The following is an 18,196-nucleotide window of genomic DNA, read 5'->3' as shown; positions in this document are numbered from 1 at the left end:
GAAAATAGTAACAAGCAACGAGTAATCAATGTTTTTCATACTTGCCCGTGGAAAAGTTGTAAATCTATCCAGTTCTTCCACAAAGCAAAACATCTGTAAACTGATTGCTGACATGACGATTAAAAGGCTGGCAGTAAATACTACCAAACTCCCAAGTTTTTTCCCGGGTCCAAATATCTTATACACAAAATCCTCCAAAGCAGGAGAAATCTTTATAAGCCGAACTACTCTAAGAACCTGCAAAGAAAAAGAAAATAAAACAGCATTAATTATTTGATTATCACATTAATCAACAACTACTCACAGGATCAGAAACTTCAAGGCCAAAAAGAGACTTACAGCCTTGTAGCCCAGTAAATATCAGGTTGCCACTGCTTGTAAGAGACCACAACTCGTGTGTTAGGTTAAGAACACAAGCCCTAGAACCTGTCAGGTTTTGTCTGTACTTATCTTGGCCTGCCTGGAGATTTGTTTTAGCTAGCAACAGCAGTTACCCAATGACCAGGTAACTGTCAACCTACTTTGTCTTTTGCTTAGCTTTTTATGATTGTGTGGTGTAATGCTTATTGTTACATATCTCTTTTTTTCTAATATATAGTAATAACAGCTGTAATTTGGCTAGAATGAGCTAGCCATGACCCTTTCATAAAATGGAGCATCAAGGCATGCAGGCATGGGAGGTCTTGACAGCAGAGGTCTTGAGAGTACAGGCATGGGAGGATACTGAAGGTCCTCAAGGCTATAATCAACTCACCAATCATGAAGAATAATCACAGAAATGCATTTGGGTAAAGCTGTTTTGGGCATAACAAAGGGAACAAAGACATAGGCAAAACACACCACAGTTAGTAAACCTGAATGTAGTGTGGAATTACAGACCAGTGAAGGTTTATAGTGTGTTACCAAACATAAGAATGGCTTCAGGCAGAGGTCAAAATATATCAGTCTAGATTTAGCAACTGAGAATCTACTGCAGTGCTAGGTAAATTGCTCCAGTTTGATTATCATCACTGTTAAAAATTCGTATTTATTCTAAATGGACAGGGTCCTGAACAGTCTTTGAAGAAAGCTCTGCTTTGAGCAGCAGGCTAGATGAGATGACTTTGAAAGGCCACTTCCAACCTAGATTTTTCTATGATTCTACATTAGTTGTTACATCAGGTTACATATTCACATAAAGAACTGCCAACTCTTCTTCCACAGGTCATCTTTCCATTTCAGTGACCCAAGGCATAATTGCTTGGCATTGTGTACCATATAACCTAGCAAGTTTGGTGATTAACATATTTTGCTATTTCATACTATGTACAACAAGGGAAATTTGGGGTGGCACTTCTCAATATCAGAGGAAACATAATTGTGTGCCCCTGACATATTTCACATATTTGACACCTCTCAGTATTAGTAGTGGCAGCAGAACTGTGATTGTGTGTGGAACTCCTGACCCATTAACTGCGGAGTCTACCTTAGAAAAGCTGCTGACAGCTCTGGTTCTCCTATTTATGCCACTGATGGTGGCACAAACAGTGACATGAACTTCAGTGTCAACAAGAGGCAGTGGCAGCAACAGCAGTTGCTGGAGACAACAGACAGCAGCATATGGGGCAACTGAGATTCTGCAGTTCTTGCAAAGAAAAAGACTCTCTAGTCCAAGGCATAGCCTCTATTTCCACAAGAATCATATTGAAACTGAAAGGTAGAAATTACAGTGCAATTATAGGCTGACCTTATGTACAGTCAAATACAATTACTGTGCTGTTTTCGGCAAGAAAGTAAGTTTGACAGAAGTTGTTCACAGAAGGAGTTCACTGTACCTTGTAGCTTGCTAATAATGTAAACCTTTGCATTTTGCATGAAACTCATCTCCCTACCTATCTGTCAGGTACACAGAATATGCTAGTCATCTAGGCTTTACTGCCAAAGGAGAGAGAGAGAGAGTAAGCCAACTCAAAAGAACAGTTTGTTCCAAACATACCAGACCCCTTGTGTGAGATGGGATGAGCCTTCACTGTCCTCAGTAGTTAAAAAGGGTCCTAGATACAGAGGTTACACTAGACAGCTTAACTTTCACAAAATTAGAACAAGGTCAGATAAAGTCCTTTCTTTCACATCAGTACCGTGATCACATCACATGTAATCTGAGTACATGAAACTGGTTACCAAGACAGTGACAGATGGTGCGATGAGTGAGATTTCCAAGTAGTATGAACATTAAACATGGTGCCTTCTTCCTTACAAGATCTACTCGCAGTGTAAATGTTAGCTCTGTTCCCGTCAATACTAGTTTCAGCACTGACCCCAGTGGGGTGAAGATTTCATGCTTGTCGGTATTCTGAGTTGTGGTTTAGACAAACTGTATTATATGCCTTACTTTCCCCCCCCCCTTCCTTTGGGGAACTTTAATTGACCTTTAAGCAACACACTGATCTTATTGATACTACTTGTTTTTTTCATTAGGTGACAAGTTGAATCTAGCAAAAGTACACTCTAATGAACATTTATGCATTCTATGTAATTGGATTGCAACTTGTATTAAATTTAAGAGCTGTAGAAGGTGCACTATTTCGATTAAATATAAGATTATGTTAAAAACCAAATCAAAATGAAAAATACAAAAGAGGAACCACAGCTTTGTTACAAGGAATGGCTGCATCTCCTAAAAGAGATGAAATTTATTCAGAAAATGACTCAGCAATATTTTCCCCAAGCACAAATACAATACCACCTCTTCATTCCAGTATAGGTCAAATTCTGTTTAAATCTCTCCCTTTTATGCCGGTTCATTACAGGTTGCTGCAATAATATGCAAATTCTGTCACTTCTCCACTGATTTTGTGTTCTACAGATTATAGTCATGGAATGGTGCTTGCTGTAGTCTTTCACAGAAGGCTTTGCAAAGTGTTTTGAATGAATGTACAGTGAATGCAAGAAAGATAGGTGGGAGGGTGGACGATAGCCAATGTGGTGAAGAGTGAATGACGTGTTGGCAAAAGGTAATGATAAAGACCAGTGAATAATGCAGACTGAAATATATGCTAAGGATGACTAGATAAGCCAAATGATATTTCTGCTTGCTATCCTGGAATGTGTCAAATAAGACTTCTGTTTTCAGTAAGCTGTTTTGTTGGCTGAAAAGGAACACATTAAACCTGTCATCATTAATACCTAAAGGCCTGGAAATCTGGCTAACGTCAAGATGTATCCATGTGAAAAAGACTTTTTGACCTTGGCTGATTTGAAAATGTGTTATCTAGCTTGCCCAGAAGCTTAATTGTGGGGGAATACGGTACATACCTCCTTCACACGCTGACATCAAAGGTAAAGTATTTTCCAACCTTACTGTCATGTGCCTCTTAGGGGATTTGGATTGCAAAATACAACCCAAATCTTTCAGTGTAGCAGGTGTTTCTGCTTGTAAAATGTATGTCTCTCATATACTTTGGGAAAAAAAATCACATCCTGACATTTTCTGTCATAAAAGCTAGCAATTTAAAAAAAACCCAACACCCCCACCCCCACCCCATGAAACCAATTAAATCCATTAAAAAGAAAAGAATTATTATTTTATTATCAACATCTGGCTACATTTTAATTATACTTTCAATCCTATGAGTTAGTGATGATGTTACCCATTTAGTCCAACATGTTCATAATTTATACTTAAAATTCCTAGAAAGAAATCACGAGAGCTAACTGGACTCTGCTGTAATAAGTATGGACCAACTATTAACTAAGCTGCTAACCATTTTAACTGAGAGCTCCCAGCTAGGTTTCTTGTGTAGTTTTGACACAAGAGTGCAATGGCACTCACAGATCATCCTTTCTTGCAGGTTAGAAATATCATGCCACATTGAATAACAACATTTTATATATTTGGACAGCAAAATCAAAGCTATAACCATCTAAAATCCTTCAAATGATACCAGGTGAAAGCAAAATAGAATTTGTCATCCTGAAAGCTTTCTTGAGCAGGTTTGTAGAACCATTTAGAAAAAACACAGGATGGCATTTGCAGAAGTCTGAAAAGGCCATCATATTTCAACCCACACTTGGGAAGACTGCTTGCCCCATATTGTACTCACTTGATTACAATATGTGTCACTGTAGCTAATCACATTTATTGACAAGACTCTGTCTTGACGATTTATTATTTGTCTTTATTGATTATTAATTATTCACCATGCCAATCCATTGCTGAATAATGGACTGATACGAATCCTTTAACTTTTTTTTTAGAAAATCTGTTTTTTTAGCACTGTAGAATATAAAACATTATAATGAATCTCAGCGCTCTCTCCCACAACTGGAGCAACCCTAAGCACTTCAAGAAGGATGAATGGGGAATTGGTTGGGCTGGCTGACAGAGGAAGAATCAGAAGTCTGAATTAATCAGTCTTTGCCTCTCCTTCCTGCTCTTCCCCAAAGTGAAAATGTACGAAGAGCCTCAATAAACACTCTCCCTCTAGATAAGGAATGGTTGGAGAGCTATAAAAGCAAACACTATGGTGATTCTGGAGAAATGACCTCAGGAGATCCACAATAACTGGAGCAGAGACTCTTAGTTAGGCATGTGACTGCCACAGAGATGAAGATTTGGAGAAGCAACAGCAAGTGTACTGAGGCCTCAGGGACAGAAGCTGGGAAAGTGGTGGTGGACACTACAGGAAGGTGATGCTGTAAACAGCTGTATGCAAGGTCAAGGCTTAATGAAGAACAGTGAATAAACTCATCCAGAAAGTACCGAACAGTGTAGCTCAGATAAGAAATGGGAGTTACTGAAAACAGAAAGGACTCCTTCAGCAAAGTTAGAAGGAATCCTATTTCTGTAAATCCCCCCAATAAACATAGTTAAGAACAGACATATTTGTTATTTTAAAGATATTCTCAAAATGAGTCAATATTGTGAGAACATCAGTAGTCTTGAGAATGGAAGTAAATGAGAGGGAAATGTTGATGGGTAATGTTTTTAATTGGTATATAACGTAAAATGTAAAAGTAGCTGATCATACCTGAAAATACGTAAACTGGGAGTGATAGAGGTCTGGATAAATATGAAGAGTGGTTCCAATTACAAGCAGCAACTCAAACTTGTGAAGAGATGAGCTGATGTATCCTGTGAAACCCAAACACCAGATCTTCAGGAGAGCTTCCAAATCAAACAGAACTGTAAAAGCAACCTAGATGAATATACAAAACAAGAAAGATGCATTCAAAACACTAGAGTTAAATTACAAGTTTTTATGTCATGATGCCTATCAAGGTTTTGTACGGCACAAATAAAGATCTCCATAATATTTAACAAAACCACTCATACTCTAAACAGAATAAACAAGCAGTAGTAGATTTCCTCATATTGGCTCATATTCTTCTTTAAAATGTACATTTTATGAAATTTTCTGAAGACTCAACACAGACATGTAGATTCCACAATTCCGAAAGCATGAAAAAATAAATCCATCCAGCTGACCTTTCACTTTGTATACACAAAGGAAAAAAAGATGAGATTTTTTTCCAAAATGTGAAGCAACACATATGAGCTGTTTAAAGATTTTTAAGAGATCTAAGGAACAAACCAAAGTTTAAAGGCTTCTTGTTTGAAAACTGCTACTTCAATTTTCTAAAACATCCACAGTAATATGATAACCAAAACAGGTAGAAAAGGGGTGATGGGGCTTAAGCATTAGAACAAACTAAAAGAAGAGGAAATTCAAACTCAGCCCAGAATCAGTAAATTTTCACAATTTTAAAAAGAAATGGTGTTAAAGAAGTTGAGCAAAGAGAGTACAGGGGAAGAAATCTACCTGTAGGCTTTGGATGACTGTAGGATTCTTCCAGAGGCCTTTCTTGAAATATTTACGCACTACAATGCACAATGTTTAGCTTGAAAAAGGGAGACAATTTTGCATAGGTTTACAACTTCAAGATTTATTTTCTCTTACTTCTGTCACTACCACAAATCCTTCTGGCTAGACATACTTCTTCCTCACCTGCCTTCTTATTTTACCACTGTATATACTCTGAGATACTTTCTCCCTCGCTTCCCAACAGCCAGGAAAGCCAATGGAAAAAATGTTTTTCCTTGATTCAGCAATTTTCTTCTCTTTACACACTTTGGGGCTTAAAAGAGACACTGAAACAGCATTAGGTGGCATCTATATACAGCTAATACTTTCAAAGTGCTGTGCAAATATTAACAAAATACAGCTCAAACCTCCTTTGAGCAAAAGTATTATTAGTCTTTTAAGATGGAGAGATTAATTGACTGTTGGCCGTAAGGTTTACTGGATTTGGCAGGGGTGACAAAATTAGAGACTAAGATTTTAATCCTGAATCTGACAGTGACAATCTCTGGGATGCTGCCTTAAGTACTTACATTATTTAAAATCTAAACTCCAGTCCATCAAAAATATATTTATCAACATGAAAGAGGGGGTTTGTGAGAAAGCTAAATAAAATTTTACATATTTTATGCGTACAGGACTGTCACAAGCAGGAGTGGAGATGGAAATTAAACACTGATGTTTATGTCCAATGTTTATTCCTCTAGTCCACACAGCTGTTTATGAGCAGTGCTACCAGCTCTATTATATGGCTTCCTCAAGGCATGCAAAATAGTTATTAGGCTTCGAACATCCTCTGAATGATTGAACCAAGGCAAAATGCTTCATAGCACTCAAAAAATTTCTTCACATTAGGAAAGAAATACTTCTAAGCAATATTTGTGTGATTTCTGTCGTAACAGTGTAGGGACAGTTTCATGCTCATATTCTTGAATGTATCTGGCCAGTTTTTCAGCCCTTGTTCTGGTAGCTCAAAGAGCTCAAGGAGAACAATGAGCCAAGTTTGAAGAAACTATCCCTTTACATGAAAATCTCTATCTGAAACACAAGGAAAACGTTTTATCAAAAATTTTAAAATGAAAGCTCACTTTTAAAGGAAAAAACCCTGAGTACCGAAAGAATAAGGGAGGTGAATTAGGAAAAATGTAACAGTGGGCAGAAAGCAGCTGGAATTCATCTTCAGAGCAGGTGGAATAACAATGCCATTTAAATACACACACACACATAGTTTGGAGTACATAGGCTTCCTATTAGGACAAGACTAACAAAAACGATGTTAAGTGTATTTTAATTTATTCTAAAAATGTGTGGGCGGGATCATTTGCATTTTACATGCTTGTCAAATGAATTCAAACCACTAGCACTTAAAAATGTATCAAATGGTTTGCATAACATCTGATTACATTTATACACCTGTCTTCCTGCTGACAGAGCTTGTATTTTTTTTCCTTCCTTGTAATTAATTACAGGAGAAGATTCAGAATATCTGACTAGAAGTTTTTGATAGGTATGAAATGTAATAAAATTTTGTAGACTTGTTAAAAACTGAAATCACTCCTTTCGTTGCTGTAGAGACAGGGGAAAGGCAAATTCACATAAGAAGCCAGAGCAGACCAACAGAGAAAAAGCAGGTGGAACACATGAGCAGCCACCCTTCACCAGGTTGCCAATTTTGCTTCGGGGAGGCCAAAGAGGAGCTACCAGGAATGGGCTGCTTCTCTGAGGGCTACCTCCCATTCAGTCGCCTGGACGTTTTATGGTTCAGAGACATTAACTTTTTCCAGTAGCCCCTTGCTACCAGGTTTGATGCAGCACTCAATCTTTCCTTCAGCCAGGACAGGGCAAACGCTACACAAAGGCAGCAGTGCAAGGGGACAGACTGCAAAAAGAACCTAGGAGGAAGTGTATAGGAGCACTTGGTTTTGAATTCTGGTTTTCAGACCCTTTAAAGCAGTACTTGTAGGAATCTCACACGTCTCCAGTAAGACTTCTAGTCTGTAACATCTTTTAATGGAAGACAATGTGGCAGTTGCATATAAAAACAAGCATCCATCACTATTCTGTCTAGGTATTGAGCAGGTAAAGTCAACATCCTCAATAACAATTACCAAAATGAGTTTGAAGCTCTACTCTTTCCAGGTTCTCAGATACTGCACTGGGGTTTTGTGTCATCCTGTAAAAATCTGGTTTTGCTTAATTTGCAAGGCTGATGTATACAAGTTGAAATGCTTGTCAGAAACTCTTATTTACTATTGGGTATACAAAAGTATGCAACCAATTGGATCTGGGTTTAGAATTCATTTCTATCTTTTATCTTCTTGTCTAACCTTTGCCTCCTTTTCTCTTGAGTCTGTCTTCTCTTTTGAACCAAGAGAACTTTTTTTTTTTCCTTGGTACTGGGTGTCTCAATAACTTCACTTAGATTTGTCTCCTGAATTTAAGCGGATATATTTCTACAGTTCTAGGCCGCTACAATGTGTGCTCCATAGAATGGACCAAGTGAGCTATTTTATTAGACATGTCTGCTCCTACAGTCCAAGACAACTTCTGGAAAACATATCAGAAAGCCAGATATGTTTGCTGTAGTCTGTCTGGCCATTTACTGCAGCAAAGGGAATCCCCAATCAAGTCAGCTCCCTCTGGAGGGAAAGCTTTCTGCAGCCTAGTCTAATGGAAAATACAGAGCAAGAGCAGTGCATCCTGCTCCAACCAGTCTCCCTCACCAAAGAAACAAACCAGCCACTGTGGAATAATCTGCATTGTTTGAGTATTCAGCCTCTTCGAGGCTCTTATAAGCAATTTCTTTGTATGCCCTGTGCTGCAAAGAACAAGTTTTACAATAACTGAGTAGGAAGTGACACCAGCTTATCAATTTCTTCTCTCTCCCAGGAATTTTTTTACTCTGCTCTTCTGATACCATATTTTATACCTCCTTCCATAAGATACTAGGAGTTTGTTCTTGTTTGATTTTTATAGTGTCTGTAGTAAAAGCATCACAGATAAAAAAAGAAAAGAAAAACAACAAATGGACATCAAAAGAGTATGCCTTACAAATAAACAAAATACCTTTCTTTATTCCGGACTAATTTACCTTATATACTTAGAAATGTAAACAGACAGAATGTAAACAAATTAGTTTTCTGACAACCTCCCCACTAGTAGATCAATAATCTAAGCTATGCAGGAACAGAAAACTTTATCTTTAAAGAAAACTGGACATTGCTTATAGGATGCAGTTATAACACACCAGTCTACATGACATACTCATCTTGAATTATTAAACTGGCAAGTATTTCTGTTGGAAAAAAACACCCCAAGCCCTACACTTGAAATAGATGTTGAAGAGAGTGTTTCTAGCACTGATTAATAAAAGCATAATTATACTATATATTCAGCGCCAAAATAGAAATAGCACATGCAGCGTTTCCTATTTTGAATATAAATAGAATTAATGCTATTTTGTTAAGAATCCAGGCTCCACTTGCTGTATCCTGGGCATAAAGCAAAAATGCCTACCACGAAAAGTTCATGGTCTCAGACTTTAATGCTGACTTAATTATTTCTTTCTGGCCTAGGATATTGTACTGGTTTTGGCTGGGGTAGAGTTAATTTTCTTGATCATAGTTTGTATGGTGCTGTTTTGGATTTGTGCTGAAAACAGTGCTGATAACCCAGGGCTGTTTTAGCTGTTGCTGAGCAGGGCTCACCCAGAGCCAAGGGCTTTTCTGCTTCTCCCCCCACCCCAGCAGCGAGCAGGCTGGGGGGGCACAAGGAGCTGGAGGGGACACAGCCGGGACAGCTGACCCCGACTGACCCCAGGGACATCCCACACCATAGGACGTCATGATCTGTAATATAACGCTGGGGGGAGAAGAAGGAGGGGGGACGTTCGGAGAGATGGCGTTTGTCTTCCCAAGTCACTGTTAGGCATGATGGAGCCCTGCTGTCCTGGAGATGGCGGAACACCTGCCTGCCCATGGGAAATGGGGAATGAATTCCTTCTTCTGCTTTGCTTGTGCATGTGGCTTTTGCTTTACATCTTAAACTGCCTTTATCTCACCCCTTGGGTTGTTTCTGCTTTTACCCTGCCAATTCTCTCCCCATCCTACCGGGGGAGAGTGAGCGAGCGGCTGGGTGGGGCTGAGCTGCTTGCCAGGTTTAAACTGTGACAGAGATTAAAATGACTTTCCCTGTCCTCACTTCTATCACCAAATCTGGGGGGGATGTCATAAGAGAATCCAGCATTTGTTGGTTTTATTCTGATATCTTATTCCCGGGATCATCCCCTTTCACATTCATGTTGTTTTTTGAATATGCTTAGAACTTGAGATAAAATAAAGATAACAAATTTCACAATTATTCTTGTAATTGTTGACTGGGCCAACATTTATTCAGTGTTCATGCAAACTACAGCTATCTCCAGCAGCGTGAGAGACAACAGAGCATGACGCAGCACTGATGTCTCTACAATCTGCACTTTTTTGAGGGTTTGGACTCTGATGCTACCTTTAAGTTTCCTTTGCTTTCATTTTTGTCCCAGAACTGCTGAAGACTCAGCTTCATAAGATTTGAAGAGCTCAGATATAAATTCCAAAACTAAGATAAAGTAAAAAATGGGTATCAACTCAACCTCCCTTAAAAAAAGGGAGATTCATAAAGAATCATAATGTTATGGACTAAAGGGTTTAAAGTTGGGCACTTGAGTCTGACTCTCAAATGTATTTAGACATTTAAAACCACAAGAGTACAAATCATTGAACTTTTTGTGATTCCTCTGCCATTGGTATATCGGTTGCCAAAAAGGCAATACCAATGGCAGAGGAATCACAAGGAATATACTGCTGTCATGCACTCTAGCCTAAGAATGTCCCTTCTGGCTCCAGAGAAGGACCATGTAATTATTGAAGCCAGGGAAACTGCAGTAACCATAAAGCTAGACATGTGTCCAATCCAGGCAACCCCATCAACACTTTCAGAGAAATGATCTCAGTGAATTTCAGCACTGGTAGCTTTATACTCAGATAAAGTGACAATTCACAGTGCCCATGGAAGTACGTATTTTTTAATAAAGAATGCAACAATACTGATTTCACTCTTGATTAAGGAAAAACAAACATCTATTTGAAGCCATGCCTGTATGTTAGTACCAAAGACTTCATTTATTTATTTATTTATTTATTAACTGAATTAAATAGTACTAAAAAGACATGTAGGCAAGGTTCTAGGATCTCTAGTGCATGCTCTACAGTAAAATCCTTGATCAGCTAATGACTTAAGCATGCTCCCTGCCAGAATGTCACCTGTAAAGAAACTTTTTACCTCCACTTCACTGGTTCAGGAGCACAGTCTCCCCTTTCACCAAATTCATGACTGGATAAACATTGTTTTTTTTTTGCAGTGTGCTCTTGAGGTTGCTGAAGCCAGGCTATTTACAACACTATTTTGGTTATGCTTAAGGACCTTCTTGCAGCTAAGTATATGTCGAATAAAGATGATTTAGGAAGAAGTACTATATTCTTTAAAGACAGCGTTTTGTCATTTAAAGTTAAATTCTTCTGGATGTTACACTCCTGCTAGAGAAAGATAGCAAGACAGCAGCCATGCATTGCCTGCAGATGTTATACTTAAGCCTCAGCTCATTACCACTGACATTTTGTTTGAGGAAATTACCTTTCAAAAGGTTGTAAGATAGGGCTGTCAGCCATTGTCAGACAGAGGAACTTGAACAAGTTAGCAAAGAACTCTTGGAACGCTTAAGGGAATAAAAAAATCACATACTAAAATGTGCTTGACATTCACATTTTCTGCTTTAGCTTATCTTGAAAAATATCCCGATAGTCATTTCAGCATACTCACCTCAGCTAGGTAAAATTCATCATATTGTCTCTTGAAATTTTCTCCTTTGTAGTAGTTACTAGCAGCAACGATCACATCTACCGCCACCATGCTTAGTATGAACATATGAAACACGGATGACCTCATCATTTTCTGCAAAAGAAAAAGATAATTTTATCATCAAAATCAGTCAAACCACATGCATTATAAAGTTTTATTACACTGTCAAAACATAATCAGCTATAATAGTATGTTTTTATAAAAATTCCTTACATGACTCTAATTTATTACTCTTTAAAATGTATTCTAATATATTGCTTTGACTGGTTTATATGTGCAAGTTGTTTTCTTTTTTACTTTTCAGTTTTTTATTTGCTACTTGACTTCTTACTGAAGTTTTATCATTTAATATGACATCCATTACTTTAGTATGTTTTTAAAGCATAAACTGTACTTCCATCTACTCAGTTGCCCTTGGTTAATACTCCTTATGATTTATTCATGCATATCTTAATGACTTATTGTTCAGGAACAAGTAACATCAATTCTATCTTGTGCACTGCTTGTGCTCAAGAAAGACAAGTAATACAGGATTCATTTGATGTCAAACTATTGCCTAAAAGTATAAAACATATCTACATATAGTAGATAAGCAGATCTGGGCCAATGATCTTTGAAGTACTTCACAAATAATTCACGTATCTGTGCACTTAAAGCTTTTTGTCACTGCTGCTGCAATCCCACAGGAGAAAAGAGAAGTGGAGGCATGCAGCACTGGCCAGGAGTTTACATCCACGAGTTGCCAAAACAGTCGTGGTAAGAGGTATGCCAGGAGTTCAAAGAACTAAATTCTAGGCTTCCACACAAAGAGCGCGGACTTATGATTCACCTGAAAACTTAACCACTACCCTCATTGGACCAGCCACAGCTGTTCCAGTAGAAGCTAGAGTCAAACAGGCAGAATGTAGTGTTATTTTACATTAAACCATCTTTGAATGAATGGTCACTAATATCAGTATTTTTTACAATCTTTCACAAGTAATGCAGTTTATGTCTTTAATGCTTGTTTGCAAACACAACATAAGTTATGCACCATTACGGTTCCTTGTGTTTGTGTGTAAATTTAAGTTGTGTTCACATTGGAAAAGACCATTTTTATTTGCTACTGAGTTTCTATGTAAAAGTGCCTAATAAAACTTCAGGAAAAATAAAACTCAAAATATAAAAGAACTCAGCCTCTTCTCAACTTCTTCTTCTTAAAGACTTTGTGTGTGCCTGCACCAGCTTATATTCACAGAATCACATAATTATTTAGGTTGGAAGAGACCTCTTGAGATTATCTAGTCTGCCCCTGCCTGCTCAAGCAGAGTCACCTAGAGCAAGCATTCCAGGGCTGTGTCCAGTCAGAGTCTGAATACCTCCACAACATGCCTGTGCAACGTGTTCCACTGTTTGACCAACCTTCACAGTGAAAGAGTGTTTTCTTGTGTTCAGATGTTCAAAATTAGACAATGTCCCAGGGGGAGACAGGAGAAAAATCAGATCACGGAATCTATGAGATTAAAAGGGGCCTCTTGAGATCATCTAGTCCAACCCCTCGGCTCGAAGCAGTGTCACCTAGAGAAGGTTGCTCAGGACCATATCCAGTCAGGAGGTTTTGAGTATCTCCAAGAATGGAAACTCTGCAACTTGCCTGGGCCACCTCATCCTGTGTTTTTACAGTGAAAAAGGGTTTTCTCATGTTTAAATGGAATTTCTTGGTGTTTCAGATTGTGCCCATTGCCTCTTATCCTACCACTGGACACTATTGAGAAGAGCCTAGCTCCATGTTCTTTACTTCCTCACATCAGGTATTTTTCCATACTAAGATCTCCTCCTGAGCTTTATTTTCTACAGGCTAAATAGTTACAGTTCTCTCAGTCTTTTCTCATATGAAAGATGGTCCAGCCTCTTTATAATCTTTGTGGCCCTCTGCTAGACTCACTCCAGTATGTCCAGGTCCTTCTTGTACTAAGGAGCCCAAAACTGGACCCAACACTCCTGGTGGCCTTACCAGACCTGAGTAGAGGAGGATCACCTCCCCCAGTCTGCTGTCAATGCTCTTCCTAATTCTGCCCAGAGAGTTGTTGGCCTTCTTTGTCTCAAGAGCACATGGCTGGCTCATGTTCAACTTGTCCACCAGGACCCCCAAGGCCTTTTCTGCTAAACTGCAGCTGATTGGTGCCAAGCCTGTACTGATGCAGGCAGTTATTCCTTCTTTGGTGTAGAACTTTGCTTTTCCCTTTGTTCAACATCATGAGGCTCCTGTTTGGTCAGTTCCCTAGACTATCAAGGTCCCTCTGAGTGGCAGCACAACCATCTGGTGTACCAGCCATTCCTCCCAGTTTTCTATCATTTGCAAACCTGTTGAAGGTGCACTCTGTGCCATCATCCAGATCATTACAGAAGTTGTTGATGAATCAAGAGTGGCCTTGCAGTAACAGTGGCCAGCTCCCTTAGCAATCATGGGTTCATCCCATCAGATTCCATAGACATCTGTACATCCAGTTTGTTTAAATGTTTCTTAATGTGATCGTCTTCCACCAAGAGTAAGTCACCATTGCTTCAGACTTTCTCACAAGTCTCAGGGGCTTGGGATTCCTGAAGGACAGTCTTACTCATCAAGACAGGGGTGAAAAAGGCATTGAGTACCGTAACCATTTCCATGTCACCAGCTCCCTTAACCCACTCAGCAGCAGGCCCACAGTATTCCGAGTCTTCCTTTTGCTGCTCTTGTACCTTTAGAAGCCCTTCTTGTTGCTGTCCATGCCCCTTGGCAGACTCAACTCCATGTGGGCTTTGGCTTTCCTAATCCTATCCCTCCACTCTCAGACAGAATCTCTGTATTCCTCCTGGGCCACGTGGCCCTGATTCCACCTCTTGTATGTAGCGTTCGCTACATATCAAGGTGCCACGCTTAGATCACTGGTCGGCCCGGACCAGGGAAAGAGACAGATAACACACACAGTGTGAGCGCCAACTTCCCCCTTTTATTGCGCAGTTAATTCCTTTTATACTAACAAGGGGAGGTGGGGTTACAGGTACATCACAAGGCTGCGACTAACCCTCTAACTTTCCGTGACATCGCGAGATCTTCCGAACGCCGAACCCTACACTTGTATGCTTCCTTTTCATTTCTGAGTTTTGTCCAGAGCTACTTGTTCATCCATGTGGGCCTTCTGCCACATTTGCTTCATGTCCTGCACTTGGAAGGGGACCATTTTTGAGCTTTGAGGAGGAGATCCTTGAAAATCAACCAGTTATTCAGGACTCTCTTATCTCTAGGACTGTATCTCATGGGATTCTTCCAAGCAGACATCTGAACATGAACAGCTCTGCTCTCCTGAACACCAGGGTTCTGGTCCTGTCTTTTGGCTTCGTTCCCTCCTTGCAGGGATCTGAACTCCACAATCTCATGGTCACTGCAACCAAGACTGCTCCTGAACCTCACAATCTGACCAGTTCCTCCTTGCTTGTAAGTATGAGGTCCAGCCAGAACACCTGCCCCCATCAGCTCCCGTGTGTTAGGAAGTTACCGTCACTGCAATCCAGAAATCTGGATTGTTTCCTGCTGTGTTGCCCTTCTAGCAGGTATCAGACTGGTTAAATTGGCCCAGGAGAACCAGGGCCTGTGAATGTGAAGATGTTACAGAAGAATGCAAAAATTAAGTAATACACATTTTTACATTTGTAAAGATATATTAACGTGTTAGAAGATTCATATATAGAATTGTAAAATGCTGTCTCAGTCTTTAGTGAGCTGTGGTTGTTACGTTGGTAAAGAACAGTCCACATTTACATTTTATGTTTAACTCTGCTTGGAGCTCAGGGTCTTGACCAAGCTATTCTTCATACTATTGGGGGTTTCTGTGATCAAATTAGAACATAATACTGTATGTATGGGAGGCTGCAAGGACTAGCACTTGTTCAGGTTTTCAGCAAAGACTTGTACCTGCCAACACAAGTATTCATCCCCTGTTGAATTCCACTGGTGTTTTAAGGCAGTTTGCTTAAATTGAAGCTGAGTGGAGGCTAAGCACATATTTACAAGCATTCAGCTGACAGGACTGCCCCTTGTCTCTTAACATCTGGATTTCTTGTGCAAATCACAGAGAACAATGCAGGCAGAAGACAGCTCAACCCTCTTCATGCAAGCTGGCTTCCTTTTGACCCTAGTGGCATAAAATGGTTGTATATTCCAATCTAGAAAGGAAGGCTTAGGAAATAAAGCCTGACAGTCAGGAATTTACAGAACAAGCCTGGGTTAACAACAATGCCTAAAGCACAGCAAAGCCACCAAAACAGAGTGGCTAAATGAGGTCTTGCTTTTATTTTTAATCCACAAGGCAAGCTATAAGAATACAATAATAAAAGATAGGGCTATTGGCATCAATCATGCATTTTTGTCAGCGGTGTGATTCAAAACAGGTAGCATCGTAGCTGTTACATTTCTATTTCACACAAGTTCTAAACAGATAGTCTCTCTGCATATTTTACACTGTGTTTTTAATAGCGTCAAAATTTCCTTTGTAGTCATGAAGTATTCTGCCTCAATTGTGAAAAGACTTGCTAAAAGAAACTAGTAAGTGAGGCTGTAAAATGCCTTCACAAACAACAACAACAGGGAAGCAAAATGGTAATACAGGAAGAATAAAAATGCATAAACCGCCTTGGTATACATGTAGTTAAATGCATACTTTCTCATACAGTCCGTACCTTCAGACACTCATAAAAAGATTTTCCAGTGGTATATTTAATGCTGGACAATAAATCACAATAACATAAATAACATCCTAAACGTAGTATGATTCAGTAAAATTCAATAAAGCTTCTTGTCAATTACTAAAGGTCGCCTTCCCAACTGAACCGAAAGGAGACAGTTTACCTAATAGAGAATATTACGTTGGCATAACACAATTCAGCACCAAGACAATAAGGAAGGAGGTTCAGACAGGACACGAGCTAGGCACAGGCTACGTAAAGGCAGGAAAAACTGGCTGAGGGAGCAAGGTAGGAGACGGCTGTGGCAGGCAATGTGAAAAGCACCTCGTTGTTAGCAGAAAGACAGAGAGCCCACGGGACCAGCAAGGTGGAGGTATCTGAGCAAATACACATGCACAGCGAAAACACTATGCTGAAGAGACCCAAAAAAGAAACTCATTACTTTTAAATCCCAGGACTGGCCTGCTCACAGGGGCCAGATTGGCATCTGCGTTTCTTAATTTTTTTCTACAGCATGTCAGAATCTAGCTGCTCACTTGTCATGAATGCTACGCATGATAAGCAGCTTTCCTGTTGGCTTCTCAGACAGACTGCAATATCCTTAGGAGATCAATCACAGTGCTCTAGCCCACAACTGTACTGTGCCCAACCTTCCCCCTACTTTAATCTGCCTTAGTTTGTTCTTTCTGCATCACAGAATTTTAATTTGGATTTATACCCCTGAAATGGTTCAACCACACCTCTGCTGTAATGTTTGACCACGAGAGTTCACCATCTCTTTACACATTTCTGTATTTGGAACAAGGCCTAAGCAAAAGCTGAATTTAGCCCACAGCACTTGCCCAAGCCTTAAAAATCATTTTGGATCACTGGATCAGCAGTATGTCATTTGGATTACAGCCCTTTTCAGAGCACACAGGCATGGAAAATTCTCCGTGAAAACTTGAAAGAAGAGACATAATGCCAGTTTTTGCTTTTGTTTAATTTACTGACCTTTTTCAGCCCTTGGATGTGTGTTTCTTAAACTGTGTAGGAATAAGATGAAATAAATGTTCTGATGTTGCTGTCACCCCGCTGCATGATGGGAAAATTGTGTCTAGTATTAAATTGGACTTAAGATTAGCTGTGTTGAAGCAGTCTCAAGTGAAATGTCCCGTTGCTGCCATCAATCAACTACAACAGTGAAGAATTTCTTACATTTACTATGAATCACTTCTAATGCTGGTGTCTGGCTTCATGCGGGATGATGATTCTCAGTGTCCAGGACACTGTGAAGAACATGGATGGCACAGCGCATTAAAGATGTAATGGCCATAAAAACCAATACGTGACAAACCGTTACTGATCCAAATTCTTTCCGTGTTTGGAAACGCACAAAGGAGCTGAGGATTTGCTTTGTGCCCTGATGGGATTTTCATGAAAGCAGAAAAAGAGCTCTAAAATACTTCTCCTTTATTTAACATTAGGAATGTGTTTGCTGCAGCTGAGGAACTTGAAATGAAAAATTATATGTAATATCCCAGATTCACCCAAAAGCTCAAGTAAGCAATGACATTGCAGTCGCTGAGAGATGGAGACTACCCAGGGCACTTAGTCTGATGGAGCATTACCGTGCATGGCCTAAAGCAGTCTTTTGTCACTCCAGGAGTATCGGAATGGGGTACATTCCTTTATTATTCCTTCCACCTTCCTGCATGGCAAAGGGAGGATGAGTGACATAAATTGGCCTTTGCCAGCTCACTGTCCTGCAGAAAATCCAC

At 39.6% G+C, this 18,196-nt stretch overlaps 1 protein-coding gene across 1 annotated transcript in view; it reads right to left on the bottom strand.

Annotated features, from left to right (window-relative positions):
- Positions 1-18,196, bottom strand: part of NALCN (sodium leak channel, non-selective) — a 245,834-nt gene that overhangs the window by 108,379 nt on the left and 119,259 nt on the right. The window contains exons 11-13 of the mRNA XM_075045904.1: positions 11,697-11,828; positions 5,010-5,177; positions 46-237 (exon numbers count right to left, since the gene is read on the bottom strand). Coding sequence (XP_074902005.1) covers positions 46-237; positions 5,010-5,177; positions 11,697-11,828 — 492 coding nt within the window. The remainder of the gene's footprint in view (positions 1-45; positions 238-5,009; positions 5,178-11,696; positions 11,829-18,196) is intronic.

The sequence above is a fragment of the Buteo buteo genome, chromosome 14 (genome assembly GCF_964188355.1).
Source record: "Buteo buteo chromosome 14, bButBut1.hap1.1, whole genome shotgun sequence".
NCBI lineage: Eukaryota > Metazoa > Chordata > Aves > Accipitriformes > Accipitridae > Buteo > Buteo buteo.
Note: the sequence above shows the minus strand (reverse complement) of the source record. Positions and strands in the feature narration are given on the sequence as shown.